Raw genomic sequence first — 16475 nt, 5'->3', positions numbered from 1 at the left:
AAGAGATTTGTTGGCCCTGTCAGATTACCTTTGATTTCTCTGAAAATACTGAAACAAATGATTGCTGTGCTAGTTGAAAGCTGAGAGAAGATGACAGAGTGATGAGTAAGAGCTGGCTCAAGAACAAATAATGTCAAACCCAATATAATTTCCTCCTTTGACAGGGTGACAGACCTCATGAATAGAGGAGGATCTGTTGATGTGTTATAACTTGACTTAAGTGAACCTTTTGTTGCATTCTCTTGTGCCATTCTAATAAGCTAATAAAGAAGGGGAGCTACGTGTGATTTCAGACCTGCCTGGAAAATTGTAAAGCTCCATTCTCAAAAAAAAAAAAAAAAAAAAGGCAGTGGAATAGAGCGGAATACTTCCTGGCTTTTTGCTGTTAAGTATTTTAGTTAAGGACTTCGATGCAGCAGATGAATTTGCCAGTTACATCTGCAGGTGACATAAAACTGAGAGGTGCTACAGGCATGCTGAAGGACAGGGTTAGGATTCAGAGTGATGCTTACAATTCAGAGAAAGGGTCTGAAGAAAAAGCAAGTGGTGGCTCCCCATGGGCGTGTGCAAGTATTACAGTTGGGCAAAACCCGCTGCAGAAACAGAATGAGGATAAAAAAAGCATATGCAGCTGTTCCTTAGGAAAGGATTTGGGTATTGTGCTGAATAAAAAGCTGAACATGAATCAGCAGTATTTTCCACTGTAGAAAAGCCCAGCATTACACAGGGGGATGTACAAGCAGAATCATGGTCTGTAAAATACATTACATAATCCAGTTTTATGTAAAGTACTCTGCCCAGATTTGTGTTGCACACTTCATGTTGGCCAACTGGAGAAAGTTCAGCAGAAAATAATGATCATAGATCTAGCACTCAGTATGTCCAGAATGATGGAAGGAGTCAGAAATGTTTGGCCTAGGCAAGAAAAGACTGAAAATAACTGAGTTTCAAATCTACAAAGGCAGCTGCATTGAGGAGGCATACAGGCTGTTCTACCGTACTCACTTTGGATGAAAAAGTAATATAATACTTAAATTGCAGTGAAGGGATTTAGGTTAGGGAATGTGAATATTGAGAGGCTGCAGAATCTTGTTTTGAAAACAGATTAGGTAAACCTTTCCCAGGAATGATGGCATCAGTAAAGATGGTCTTGTCTTTGGGCTGCAAGATGGGTGAGATAGCTTCTCAAAACATATGCCACCCCTGTTTCTTGTGATTGTGCTGCAGTTCTGTATGCCAAACAGTGGTCCTAGTAATCGTCTTGAAAGTAAGTTCCGGTTGAAGTTTGCCTCTAAGTTACTACAAACCGTGGTGTAATTTGTTTGCAAAGTGCTAAAGTTTGTCCCTGTTGAGTATCTTTATTAAATTGAAATCTCTCTCTGTCCTGTGTTTTTGTTCACGTGCAGTGTTTTTGCAACACTATAGTGCCAGTTAATGATACGTAAAATGCCTTTTACACAGTTAGGAGTACGCAGCAAAATGATCTTCTATGTGGGCAGTATAGAAATGAAAGTTTGAAATGGGTATTTCAGTCACATTGTTGTGTGTACTTTAAATTCTTAGATTTCTGCCTTCCTCTCTCTCACTTAAGTGAGAAACACAGGGAAAATTAGAACTTTTAGGCTTTTAAAATTATATTTGAAGGAGGAGCTGATTAAGTTAATGCAAATAGGGCCTTTGGCAAGATTAAAAAGGCAGACTGCAAGGAAAAGAAAATGGGAAACCAATTAAGGGACAGTTATGCTGTGTAAGTAGCAAATGAAAGGCAGGAGGAGAGGAGAAAACATTTAGCTCAGTAGTGTTGATCTGCATACAGTGTTTGGGTCTGTCCAATTGGATTGTTTCACCATGCTAGTGGCTTTGCAAAAAGGGATAGGAAACTTTTTTTTTTGCTCCTGTCCTTTTCTTTTAGCAGCCATGACGAATAAGATTGGTTAATGCTGATACGTGTATAGACTCTAGGATCTGCTATGCTCTGCCGAGAGCACAGCCAGGTGATACTATTGTTATATATATTTATATAGTCCTTTTATATAGTCATCAGTTATACCCGCAGGAATATGTTCAGAAGCAAGTTTTTCCGAACTGTTGGAAAGCCTACTGCATTACATCTGGTGACAGTGAAGAAGATCTGATGCTAGATGTTGAATGAACTCAGAGAGATCGACAAGTACTGCAGAAATTACTACAGAAATCCCTTGAATTATGCAGATAATCCAAAATAGTTGCTGAAACAGAGAACGTCTTGTGGCAATAAAAGAAAATCTGGATGACAACAGCCAGCTTCTACCTGATGCTTCTTTTAACACATTTTGACCTTTTCTTCCTTCTGAGCACCGTGAGTCCTGCCTGTCCACTCATAGCACAGGAGTTTGGGATACCCGTAGTACAGCAAAGGGACATTCTGTCAAATAGCCTGGCATGAAATGTTATCATTGCATTAGTGTTTATGGTGGGTTTATGTTCAGCTACCAAAAAAAAATTTTAAAAGATGGCAGCAAACTGCAAGTATGCTGACTTTGACTTGAGGATCAGGTAGTTTCAAGATGCTAATTTTTAAGGTTATGGTAAAACACAGTATTATTTTCTGAACAAATTTAAAAAGATTACATAGTAGCATGATGGCAGTTGTAGGGGTGAGATACCAATTTGTTTAATAATACAATCTATCTGTTCATCTGTCAGCCAAAACATCATCTGTCAACAAGTGAATCTGACTTCTCCAAAATAATCTTTAAAGCATTTCCTCTACCATTCTCCAAAGTCAGACTTGCCTGAAAGACAGGTTATGGTCATGGGGAAACCCATTACAACACAATAATTACATTCTAAAACACTTTCAAAAAGAGATTTAGTGAATTTGAGGAAAGAACTTCTAAGCAAATTTGCCTTCTTTTAATAGGGTTGAAAATTTCTATTTAATAGCCTCACAGCATGTTAAAAATTATTCTGGAATTAATTATGTTATGGAAAATACTCTTTGGAATTGAATACACACAAAGATGAGTATGTATGGTTTGGTATGTTCATGTATAGGCTGCATTTTATCCAGCCTTTGGTCTTACCTTTTTTTTTTTTTTTTTTCTCCCAAATTCTACTCCCCATGAGGAAGTACGATATTTGAGTAACAGGAAAGGAAAAGGAACCCAGACTAAATTTCTCTTGTCTACTGTGAATGCAGGTTAAGCTGGATGATCAAATGGATAATGAAAGTGTTTTACCAATATGGGTTTTTTCCAAAAGAAATGATGAAAAGTAACGATTGGGACTTTCCATCTTAAATAGAATTTTTATAATTGGGCATTTGACCATAAAGCGTCTTGCAAAAATAAGTGGAAAATAACAAGCTGAGATTTTGGCAGGACTAGGCCACAGGTTATGTCCAATTTTTAAACTGAGCAATGTGTTAGTGAAGTTAATCTATTTGGTAGAAGGTCATAGAGGAAGAAGCCTGGAACAGTAACATGCTCCGTCTCACGTGATGGTGTGTGTAGGTGGATCAGTAATTAATGTATAAGGACTTTATCTGATACCTAAAGTATTTGGTACTAAACCTACCTACTTGAACGTGATTTTTTTTTTTGTTAAAATTTTCCTAGGTATTCTGAGGATAGGAAAAAGCAATCATGCAAAAATTGCTGCTATTACAATGTATAACACTTCTTTCTTTCTGGAGCTGCTCGCTTTGGCATCTGTTGTACACCCTCAAAAGCCAGTCTAAACACTTTTGGTGGAGCACATACCTATTTTTTAGTTTGTATGCTGTATGCTAAGTGAGAAGGAAAGTAAATAAAATGCATGCACATGTCATGATTTACAATCAGTATGGACCTTGGACCCAGTTTAAAACCAACAAAAACCAAACCTGCGATTTGATGTACTGTTGCGTAAATGCCCTTGTTTCTTTTCCCACTGAAATTATGTGGAAAGAGTTCATTTAAGTCCTATACCAGAAATAGAAGAAAGATGTGTTGTCTCGGTAGGAAAGACACTTTCTCTTTGTCATAATTATAAATGCATGAAAATAACATTATTATAAGACTGTTTAAATCTTGCTCTTCAAATTTTGATTCAGAATGTCAAATGCGATTATGAAATTCAAACTTCAATTCAGAGACTTAGGCAGTCACTTAATCTGAGTTCATTTCTATGTAGAACAAAAATTGTTTTAATAAGTACTCCTGACATGTATGAACGATTAAGATAACACGAACACTAGTCTTTCTATGAATTGTTCAGTATATGTGAAAAATACATCCATTAGTGCAGTAGAAATTCAAATCTGCAAAGCTTAAATTTTTTTTTTTCCCCCTGTATTTTGTTAGAATGTGATATTTTTGTAGAGGTGCTTTGTTGGGTAAGGACAGTTTCACAAAAGGGGACTGCCAGCTGAAGTCAAGATCTCAAGACTGAGTAGCCCTGATGATAATAAGGATGAAGTTCTGAAGAAGGTTGAGGCCTCTAGACTTGTTCCATGCAATACTCGCAGTGGCTGGCTATTGATGGCTCCTAGTTTTTCACCTTTGCTTTGAGTAACAGGATTGGCTACAGAGGTGAAGCACTTGACTAAAACAAGGCAATACTCCCTCTGTTTGCTGTGCTTTGTGCCTCAGTGGAGGGAGCTGTCTGTGGTTTACCTCAGACCTCTTTATCTTGGTGAAGTCAGAGCAGAATGGGTGTGGGTCTCCTCAAAGAAGCACTGCCAAGGAGCTGGCAACTCAATTTAAAAAGTGGATCTGCTTCACAAGACCAACCAGATGGAGAGGATGGGGAATTGTTTACCATCGTCAGTTGAACCGGCACTCGATTCAGCTCTGTCGGTGTAGTGGATATTGCACTCCCTTCTGCACTCAGTCCTGCAAAAGGGATCGTTCATACCCTCCTTCTTCCTTTAGGGTCTGGTTTTTGTTCACCAGAGCATGCAGCGATTACCTTGAACTTCCTTGGCTAAGCAAGAGGTGACCAGACACATAATAGGGTCTATTTAATGGTGGCATGTTACAGCCTACAGAGAGAGATTACTAAGATTAGTAGATTCCTTATTTATCCTTTGCCAGAAGATACAGGGATCAACTGCTGTTGCCAAAATAGATTAACCTATCTCTTCCCTGAACAGCTTTATGCGACTGTGAGGAAGATGAGTATGGAGTCAGTAGTTATTACTACAGGGGGATGGTGAGAGGAAATCCTTCTCCACAGTACTCCTGCCTCGCCTGATTCTGGCTCTTCCCCTCTTACAGACTGCTTCATTCCCAGAGTGAGGAGGAGGAGAGGTTATTGGGATGGCATGGGATAGAGTGGGGACAGAGAGAAGGAGACATGGTGAGCTATAAGGATGTGGGTGACCCAAACCACAGTGGAGTGGAGGAGGAGAGGAAGACCTTCTCCCAGAGGTGGATGCTGGGAGAGCTCATCTCTCCACCAGTATCCCCGCTGATCCTTCATTGCGCAGCCATTCATCCTCTTCCTTCCTGGCTTCTTCCCACAGCTGTCCCAACTGTCCTTCTCTTGGCTGCAGCTCTTCGATCTCTCCAGCCCCCATGACCCTCCTTGAGCCCTTGATTCTGCTGCAAGGATGAATCTCCACATCATGTTATAAGACTAATCTATGGTAAATCAAGCAGATACACTGATCTCAGCCACCGCTCTGCCCTGTCTGAGGTCCCCTGGATGCTTGTGATGCAAGAGGCACCAGAGAGATTTTATTTCCTTCATCACTGTTCACATCTGGACAGAAAATGTAGGAGATGGCTCTTCAGGGATCCTGTGACAGAGGAGCTGCTCCTACATGAACTGCAGTAGCCCAGGTGGATGGCACAGTTCAGGATCGAGTGCAGAAATAATTAAACTTTTTTGTTGTTGTAAAAGCCTGTAGTTTTGTGTGGGCAGCCTTCCATGCTGCTGAAACCCTAGGTGTAGGTTGCACCACCTTCTTCAGATTGTCCTGAGTTTGGAGAAATGTGAAGGCACTTGTCTGGAGAACGGGGTGGGGAGTGCCCTGTCTGATCTTGATCAAGTCAAGCATTGCTGGTAAGATATTGTGGACTAATAAAATCTCTATTCAAGGGGAAAACTGTGCTTCTGGAGTTTTATGGTCAAACCTGAGAGTGACTGGGGGGGGTGGGGAAATGAATGAACTGTCTAGTTCATACTGCAATGTAATACGTCATTTATATTGCAAAGGAATATGATGGTGTAGTCAAAGGTCTGAAAGCTTTATGGTTTGATATAACGCATTAAGCTTGCTGTAAACCTTGGTATAAAAATAACTACACTGAGAAGCGCGTGCTATAAATGAATTGCAAAAATACACATTCAGAGAAAAACTGTTTTTCATACTAGCCAGACTGTGCATAGTTTCTAATGCAATGAAGCCTTTCCAGTGTTTGTGTTTAACAAAAGTAATTTAAAAATTCTGAGTGGAAGCGTAGATATTTTATTTAAAGCCTTGCATAATGACTGACTGATTGTGATGATTAATTATATGGGGCTTCGTCACTAGGAGTCTGGAACAACAAGATAAGGCAGTAATCTTTGATTTCAATGCTTGTGGGCACATGTTTTGGATTTAAGGTGCATGATTCATTAATAGGTTAGGAAGAACTGATGATATTAGGGTCTTTCTACCAATGACAGGATCCTAATCGGTAGTTTTTAGTATTTTCCCAAGCCAGACTCTCCATTCAGGCATGACTCAAAAGTCATTTAATAGCGAAGATATCGATCAGTGCTCTAAATCTATCTGCAGTCATTTTCATGCTCGAGAGACTAGGTTATTTCTTTTCTGGTATAGCTTTGAAAGTAAGTTTTCTTATTGAGCATAAAGTAAGCAAGAACATGTCTGGAGCTAAATCAGTCTTTAATGTAGGTTTTTTTTTTTTTTTTTTAGTTTGTTTACTTGCTTTTTATTTGAGTATTGATGATTAGTAGCTTTTTGCTGTTGCCTGTATGTAGTGAGGCAGTAGAAATGGTGATGCTTTACCATGATGAAACTAATTCAGGAAAGGGCTAGTAATCAGCATAAAAATGTATCTACAGAAAACACCAATGCCAGTACAGAATTTCTCTGTTGCTAGTATAGGTAAGACAATTTCAACCTAGAAAAAGCAGCATTATCCAGAACAGTAATAAAGGCAAAAGTTCATTGCTCTGAACCTCTAACACACAGCTAATTCGTAACAACACTGTCATGTGAAGAAACTGCACATAGTAGCAGAATATGAAGCTTAGAGATGGAAAATACATATAGGCTTGCAGCAACCTGTGTATAACCAGGCTGGGCCTGTGAGATGCTGAAGTGGCTGGCCAGGAGCTTTGGTGGCGGTGTCTCTCCCTCCATCTACTGTTGTTGTTTCTATGTCTCTTGTCATTTTGGAGATACTGAAAATGGTGAGGTTGAGTAGTTCACTATCCAGAGGGCCAGGGAGATGGTGAGTTATGTGTTCTCTACGGAAATGTGGTAAATGTGGTTGAAACACTTTTTTGCCAAGTAAATTTCCATGTACTGGAAGTTACTTTTCATTCACAAAGAAAGATGCTAATATTTTTCTGCTACGTGTCCTGCTATCTCAAGCTTTGCAATCAACGTTTTTACTCTTTATTTTGAACTGTGCAAATGTCTGGAGTTTGTGAGCATGATGGCTGAATGATGACCTAAAGGTTTAAGCAGTAGTTTTGGTTGGCCATGTTTGTTAATGTGCATGTTGCTATGGCTTTTTTTTTTATTATTATTTTTTTTTTAATTTCCCCATATAGGCAGCTACGGATAGTGACAGGAGAATGGTTTTTTGAAGAGAGAGCAAAGCGCTTCAAGCAATCAAATCTTCTTGGAACCGATGTTGTCAGACAGTCTATCCTACGCAAATTCCCAGGTAGGGACCACAAGAGAGAGATTTGCCTGTGCTTAATACATTCAAACCTTGTTTCCAGAGTGTTTGACTTGTACTGTATTTTATTCTTCACTGTTGAAGGTGTAAGTATAACCAGTATTTTAATTTTAATTTCAGATTTGGGTATTACTATGCAGTGATTTGTGAATTATTAATATATAGGAAAGGTAAGGTGTAGATGAATGAAGAAATATCTCAGAGAAATCTTACTATCCAAACAGATGGACAGCATTATTCAGATACAAAGCCAGCAGCAGAGACTCTGAAAGTTCATTCTCAGTTCCTGCCAGGAAGTGTGGCTGTATGCAGAGATGTAAACCCAGCCATTTTTTTTAACTTTGGCTTTTATTTGTGATGGTGGTATGTAAAAAGTATCCCATTTTTCTTTTTCAATTCTATATAAGAAAGATAAACGTTAACTCCTGTGCTGTATGTTGGAGCATGGGCTACATCCGGACTATTTGGTACTTCTCAGTTCTCACTTGTCTTTTCTTCGGCCCAGATATCTCCAGTAACTTTAACTGCATTTTTAGGTACAGTGAACAGTCTGGCTGTCTTGAGCAAGCGTAGCAAGTGTACCGTGTCTGTGAGCTGCTGTGGTACCTTGCACTGGTTTAAGAAACAGGAGTTTTTCCTGAATGCTGATGCTTCTGTCTTCACTTGACTACTTCACTCTGCACACAGAAGCTGTTATTTAGGTAGTCTGTTTTCAGATGCAGTATTTGTCACTTTCAGGAGGAAGGTGATGGGTATGGGCAGTTTGTAGGGAGAGGGACTGGTTTACTGCCATTGGAAAAATGCCTGGTGCAAATATACTTCTTCATGAAATGCTGATCTCTCCAATATCACTGTGGTTCAGAAGCTGTCAAACTGGCAAGTATCTAGCGTTCTTTGAGTTTTGACACTATGCAGCCTGTCCAATTGGGTATTTTGTGATTTGTTACTTTGTTGTTTGATAGATATATTAAAAATATATTTAAGCCTTTTTTTTTCCCCACACGTTGTTCCTAGTTGAACAAAAATTTTAATTAGGAAAATGTTCTTCCATTTAACACAAAAAATACTGTACACTGCAAAATGATATTTCAGGTCCTTTGGTTATTAAATGTCATCAGTGATTAATTCAGCAGCATAGTTCAAGACAGGTTGATAACGAGAAGCATTTCAAGCTACTTAAAGTTTTAATTTCTTTTGTTAGAAGGAAAAGCCAAAGAACCTCCTAAGTTTTTTTTTTTTTCATTATATTTTATCATATGGTTTTATGTCATACTGAAAAATGGAAAATCTATTTTTGTAGGTTGTTTGACACATGCTGTCTTTTTTTGTGCAAACATTCACCTTTTTCTTTTTTTTTTCTTTCCATCTCCACTGAAGACATGGTTTCCAGTAAGGATGAAGGAAGAACATTTAAAGATCAACCCCAAGAGAATGAAGAAGAAAGACCAGATGTATCAGTCTCCTCCACAAACGGGCATAAATCAGTCTTCGGCAGACCTAGAAAGATAGGGTAAAGCCTTTTCTTTTGGAAGCTGATAGATCTGATAACAACTTTGTGTAGCTGGATGGATTTTCTTTTGAGTTTATTGTGTGTAGTTTCTTTTGAGTTTCTCAATCAGCATTCCACATCAGCCTCAAACTTCCCAGGGTTAGAAACAGCCTTCATTTAAAAAGTGTGCTTACTATAATTAGGCTACTGTTTCCTAGGAAATGCAGCAGTAATTACTCTTCAGCTATAAAGGCAGCAGAAAAAAAGGCAATTTTACTCCTGGATTTTTCTTTTCTATACTCAGAACTAACAGTGTCCCTAAAGGCAGGTTTGATGAAGAAGTAAATTTGAAAAATAATATTTGAAGGGCCTTTTTTTTGTGCGTACTAGTTGGTTCTGCTCACAAGTCAAGTTTTCCTTTGGTTTCCAGCTGTGTAAGAGCAGTCAGTGAAGCAGTGCTCCTTTTTTGTGTGTGTGTGTGACAGTGAATAAACAGATATGTTGCTGGTCATCTTGCAGTCTCAGTGACATATGTAACCCCAGTTTGGCTATGCCCTTAGAGGAGTGCTTGCTTATTCTCAGGGGCCAATGTGTTGAATATATGGTTGCATGAGTGTTGTCTGGATGTAACTTGAGGCTGTTGAGTGAATGGGAAGAAAAATCGGATATGAGAACACTCATATCGTGGCTGAAACTCCATGGCCTGGTAGTTGTAAAGCTTTGTTTCTGTTAGAAGAAAGGACACATTTTATTATGGATTCTAGGGCAGGTAGATAGCTTTATAAATCTTTTTTACTTCTGAGGAGAGCTGCATATGGAATTATTTCTTAATTTCTGGAGTCACTGGAACATGAGTGATTATCTCTCTTCAATATTGGGGAAAAGAGCATCAGAACACCTCTAGCTTCTCCAGTTAAGGTGAAGAAAGAAACAGCTTAGGGACTGTGAGCGTCTAGCTCTGGAGCCCTCAATGTAAGAAGGATGTGGACCTGTTGGAGCGAGTCCAGAGGAAGGTCACGAAGATGATCAGAGGGCTGGAGCACTTCTTCTATGAAGACAGGCTGAGAGAGTTGGGGCTGTTCAGCCTGGAGAAGAGGAGGTTCCGCGGAGACATTATAGTGGCTTTCCAGTACCTAAAGGGGGCTTATAGGAAAGATGGGGAGAAAGACTTCAGCAGGGCCTGTTGTGATAGGATGAGGGGTAATAGTTTTAAAATAGGAGGAGGTAGATTCAGACTGAACATCAGGAAAAAATTTTTACAATGAGGGTGGTGGAACACTGGCACAGGTTGCCCAGAGAGGTGGTGGATGCCCCATCCCTGGAAACATTCAGGATGGACAGGGCTCTGAGCAACCTGATCTGGTTGGAGATGTCCCTGCTTCTTGCAGGGGTATTGGACTAGGTGACCTTTAAAGGTTCCTTCCAATCCAAACCATTCTATGATTCTGTGAATCTGCTATAATAGGACCTAGATGTTGCTCTAAATCATGCTAATTGGTAGCTATAGTAAGAGTGCATTAAAGTTTATTTTCCTAATCCTCTTCTCATTTAAATAATTTATACAAATATATGAGTCATATTCTCCTATGAGAAACAATTATTTTTATATTTGCCTGTTGTTTATTTTAGTGGTGTTCAGCCTTTTTCAGTTTGTGGCCTGGAATGTTTTCTGATGGTGATGTTTGCCATAAAGGAAACTTAATCCTACAAGAATTAGACTTCCTCTTTCTAGTGTATTTCGTGGCCTCTCTTAGTAGAGCATTATTCCTCCTTTTACCTCCTTACTCCTTTTTCCTCCCTCAGGTTCCACATTCATATATTGCATGAGTGGATTTATTTTAGCAAAGCCATTTTGGGGCCAACTCCTACTGGCACTTAGTGTAATGGGATAACTTAACAGTCTATTGTTGTTTGTAAGTCTAAGAAGAATACTATTACTTTTCAAAACTTTATTTCTTTCATTTTTGTCTTTGTAGACCACATGTTGGGGGGGTAGGGGACGATGTTGTGTATTTGGAAATATATGTTTGGGGCATTGATGCATGTAATTGTAGACATTGCAAAGAAAGCTTTAAATAAAAATCGATGTAGTGTAATTTACTAGGGGAAAATACACATATTTAGTCAAAAATACTTTGCTATGTGTAAATTGTAAAAATAAAATAAAATTGAGAGAGAGGAATTTTCACAAAAGACACTTCTGGTTCAAAGATTGTAGTGGCCATGTTGAGTAGGAGAGGTGTTTTAATGTTTTGTGTCTTAAAAAAAAAGTTTATAGCAGATATGATGCCTTTTTTTTTTTATTCATAGGAATCAGTTTGGTAACCAGATTTGGTGCTCTGTTGACTCTTATATCCCAAGTTGTCCGTAGGTCAGACAGATTAAATTAATAGAATGCGTGTGTTACAGTATTTCAATCAGACTACCATTTTCTGGGAAAAACTTTACAACTTTTGAAATCTTTTATCCCTTGTTTTCATCAGGAAGGTAATTAGGGCAGTTACCAAAGGAGAAATTAGAAATACAAAAGACGAAGGTGAAAGGAACATAGGCTCAGAAGCTGAAACCCAAAGTCTGCGCAGTGGCAAGTCAACGCCTTGCTCTGAGAGGTGAGCAGCAGAAATTTGATACAGCACATGCCAGGATTGACCTAGGAAAAAACCTAAAAATTATCTCCATCCATCTTCCTTTTCTCTCCTTGTGTTTGGCTGGTGATTGCCATAATACATTGGGGGTTTTTTTTGTTTTCTGGCTTCTAATTGATAAGCTGTGTTCATGTTACAGAATCAAGGCCCTTTGTTCCAAAGTTTTTCTTTGGTAATGACATGTTAATTGATTATGATTTATATTTTCTTCTTCAAAGGTTCTGTTTGCCCTTCTCTTTCCATGATTATTGTCTCAGTTTTTTCTAATAGAATTCCATTTTTCATTCTTCGGGGCTTAAGAGATCTCTGTTAGCATTATAAAATGCCAGATGCAACATTCCTCTCATGTCCCACCTCCAAAATGAAGCAAAAAAATAGCTCAATTTTTTTCTTGTTCAGTTGGATAATCTATACTGGATGTAGATTCACATTCTTTGCTGAGGTGCACACACCTAGAAATCTTGTAATCTGAATTGAAAAATAATAATAATTTACTGTAAGATCCAATAGAAGTTTCTAGTTCTAAAACAGTGTTTCTGAGAGACCCTAAATAGGCGTACGAGGAACACAAGATATGAGGTAAAAAGAACATCATAAAGGCTCATCTATGGGTGAATTAAACTTTTTCTTTAAGCGAGAACTTCCTTCCCTTTGTTACCTGCAACTCAAAAGCCCAATCACTGGATGTTCTGCAACATGCCTAAAGTTGATGGTGACAACCTTCTTGAAAGCTGATAATTTGATTTCTCCATTCCCTGCCCCCCTCCCCTGCCCCCAGATACTGCAGGACTTACTAGACAAGTCAATTTTAAAACTAGTTTTCTTCTTTAATGTAGGCACAGTTCACTCAGGTTTTTTCACTATGCTAATTAGGCCTTCTGTATCTAATCAGATTAATACTTGGCTTTTATAAGACCAGAAGTAGTATTTTTGCTGTTTTTCTGGATTTGATTTGCTTTTCATTGAATAGAGTAGAGATGAGTGAAGGATCTAAGGGACAAGAACTCAGCAATCTGGTGTCTGTGCTGCTTAACACTAAGGCTGTGCAATATTAAGTAACTGTCTCTAAGAGTTTACCAGAATAAGGACAAAGGGATGCTTGTGAGAGATCTGTGTAGCTGTTAGGATGTGCCATACTGCCAAAAAGTTACCTTGCAGTCAACCATAAATAACGCAAAATAATTTTGTTTGGGATGGTAGAATTCAGAGCTTCATAGGCTCTGAAGGATAGAGTGAAGCAGTCAATAAAAATAGCCTTTATGTTTGACCCCCTTGCTTGACTTTCACATAAAGCATCAATTACTAGCTTTCGCTGGAGCCAGGGTGCGGGATTTATTAAATTAGGGATATTGAGCCATTATGGCAACTTCTTCTCTACCCATCATCTCATCCTCACCTGGCCAGATCAGTGCCCTGTGTCCAAATATATAGTAAGCCAGCTGTGTTGCCAGGGTATGCTTTTTCTAAGGGGGCTGAATTATTTTAATGTCTGTGGAAGATATGGCACTTTCTAAATACTCGTGTGTGGAAGGATTGAGGAGCAGTTTATGTTTCTTAGTAGAGGGATGAAAACTCCTGTCTTGTATGTGCATGGTTAAATACTTAATTAGATGTCTGAAAATGCTTGCTTTAGTTCATCTATTGCTAACTTACAGAACTGAGTAGTAATTATTAGAAATAACAGCAAAGCTTCCCAGGCTGCCCTCCATAACTGTTTTGAGTTTCAAATTAAAAGAATATAACAACACAGTGTGACACTGTAGCTGTCCTAGGTTTTCCTGCATATATCCGATTTTTGTAATTGCCCTAATGTTTTTAGCAGCATTGTCAAAATTGGTAGTATTTCACCTACCAGCAGGAAAACTGAGAGATAATTTTTATTCTTTCTAAACATTTCTGTTTAAGAGAATACGTACTGAGCTGGGAACAGGGAGTCCCAGGTCGTGAGTTCATGTCTTCAACTGGTTTATTTCTACTCCAGCAAAAATGTTTATTGCTTTTGCAGCTGAATGAACTGGGAGGCTGCATCAGGATACTTCCAGGAGAAATAATATAGGAATTTCAGGCTCATCTATACAGGCACACTACCCCATCATACTGAGCTCTTATCTACTACATGGCATAGTCACCTTAGAACAAGTTTTTTCTTTTGTTTTCTACTTAGTATGCACATGAAATGTGTTTAACCTCTCTCTAATAGCAGACTGATATAAGGGTAAAGTACAGGAGAGGTCTCTTTAGCAGGTTTGATGTGCAAGTGCTCAATCTGACTGATGACTCCTGCAGAACCCCTTGTAACATAGAATCATAAAATCACAGAACTATTTGGGTTGGAAGGGACCTTAAAGACCATCTAGTTCCAACCCACCTGCCCTTGGCACAAACACTTTCTACTAGACCAGGTCACTCAAAGCCCCATCCAACCTGGCCTTGAACACTTCCAGAATAAGGCATCCACAACTTCTCTGGGCAACCTGCTCCAGTGTCTCACCACCCTCACAATGAAGAATTTCTTCGTTGTATCTAATCTAAATCTACCTTCTTTTACTTTAAAGCCATTACACCTTGTACTAGCACTACATGCCCTTGTCATAAGTCCCTCTCCAGCTTTCCTGTAGGCCCTGGAAGGCTGCTATAAGGTCTCCCTGGAGCCTTCTCTTCTCCAGGCTGAATAACCCCAACTCTCTCAGCCTGTCCTCATAGGAGAGGTGCTCCAGCCCTCTGATCATCTTTGTGGCCCTCCTCTGGGCTCTTTCCAATAGGTCCATGTCCTTCTTATGTTGGGGGCTCCAGAGCTGGACACAGTACTCCAGGTTGAGTCTCACCAGAGCAGAGTAGAGGAGCAGAATCACTTCTCTGGACCTGCTGGTCACGCTTCTCTTGATGCAGCCCAGGATGTGGTTGCCCTTCTGGGCTGCAAGAGCACGTTGCCGGCTCATGTTGAGTATCTCATCAACCAACACCCCCAAGTCCTTCTCCTCAGGACTCAATCCATTCTCAAATCTTTTATCCCAGCCCACTATTACTTCTGAATGCTTCCCTGGATTCACATTAGTTTACACAGTGAGGAAAAGAAATCTGTAACAATTTTTGTAGTGGAAAGTCACAACAATCCATCAAAAGTGATGTGACATGCAATCAAACTCAGGTTTTCAACATTTTGTCTGCTTTCCATACACTGGCAGGTTTGGAAATTAAGGTGTGGGCATCTAAGTCCATCAGCTTTGATAAAATACAGATGGCAGCCAGTGACCTTGATTTTTTTCCTGACTTTGCAGCACCAAAGATGCATCTTTATGTAAACAGATATAACTAAATTTCAACCAAAGTGCATTTAGTAGGATTTGTTGATCTCTAGGTCATCAAATTAAGATGTAGCAATGCACATATATGAAGTGCACATGCATGAGAGTGTGTTTATTATGCAGTATCTACTGTTGTCAATATACAAAATCAGATAGCAATTGTTAAAAGGGTTACCATATGCTCAGTAAAAGGCAAAAACATGGCTGCACAACATTTGTAGACAGTCCTGGTGTCTGGGATTTTTTTTTTTATTCCTTGTTTCAGTAACTCCACCAATGTGGATGCAGAGCCTATGCTCACCGCTTAACAGCGGTGAAACAGGAGCTGTTGTGTTCCAGAGTGGTTTTTTCTCAGTTCAAAAGTAGTTCTCATAAAAATTGTGGTACGGAAGGTTTTTACTGTACTTACTCTAAACGTGATATGACAGCCTAAACTAAGTGAAAGTGAAACTCAGCTGTTGTCCAGTACAATGAAGATGCCTAAAAATCTAAAATATTTATTAAGCAAGCCTCTTTTGGCTGAAAATATACTGTAAGTTCAAAAAATTTTCTCCAGCAAATTTGCACTACTGTTGTCCTCTGACACTATTTTCCCTATGGAAAAGGGTGCAGTTCTTACTCAATGCCTGTTTACTAGTAATTTTTTTTTTTTTTAAGTACTAAGTAGGAATGTATGCAGAACTGTTACTGTCCTGCAAGACTTTTTGAGATTTTTCTGAATTGTGAAGAAAAATTAAAAAGTTTGAGCTGATGTTTGTGGAGAAATAAGAGTAGATCAGCCAAGAACTTGTATTTATACTATAAATCAAATTTCAAATGAAAAGAAAACTGTAATTGGAAATGTGTTGAAATACATTTTGAATTAATTTTAGTTATTTCAAAAGGTCAAAAAAGTGCAACAGCTTACCCTTTCTGACTCTCATTGTTCACATAGACTAATCAATATTTTCTAATAGAAAATGTCCCATGGAAAAATTTCTCCCTGTTGTGGTATTAGACAGCAGTTGGGTTGTGGTATGCTGATCACAGATGCTATTTTGTCACTTTTACTAACATAAAACCTGGCAAAAAGACTTGTTCATCTTTCCTAGCTTTCCAGGCTGGTTGGAGGAATTGACCAGTTTGGGTCAAGAGTCATTATTACAATATA

The 16475-nt window shown here is 38.9% G+C and overlaps 1 protein-coding gene across 2 annotated transcripts in view; it reads left to right on the top strand.

Moving 5' to 3' along the window:
- SYTL5 (synaptotagmin like 5) overlaps positions 1 to 16475 on the top strand; it is a 57597-nt gene that overhangs the window by 14844 nt on the left and 26278 nt on the right. For both annotated transcript variants that reach the window (XM_086740166.1, XM_086740165.1), the window contains exons 3-5: positions 7756 to 7871; positions 9264 to 9396; positions 11859 to 11984. In XM_086740166.1, the coding sequence (XP_086596292.1) occupies positions 7756 to 7871; positions 9264 to 9396; positions 11859 to 11984 (375 nt within the window). The remainder of the gene's footprint in view (positions 1 to 7755; positions 7872 to 9263; positions 9397 to 11858; positions 11985 to 16475) is intronic.

This window comes from Chlamydotis macqueenii, chromosome 1 (genome assembly GCF_036417535.1).
Source record: "Chlamydotis macqueenii isolate bChlMac1 chromosome 1, bChlMac1.mat, whole genome shotgun sequence".
Taxonomy (NCBI): domain Eukaryota; kingdom Metazoa; phylum Chordata; class Aves; order Otidiformes; family Otididae; genus Chlamydotis; species Chlamydotis macqueenii.
Note: the sequence above shows the minus strand (reverse complement) of the source record. Positions and strands in the feature narration are given on the sequence as shown.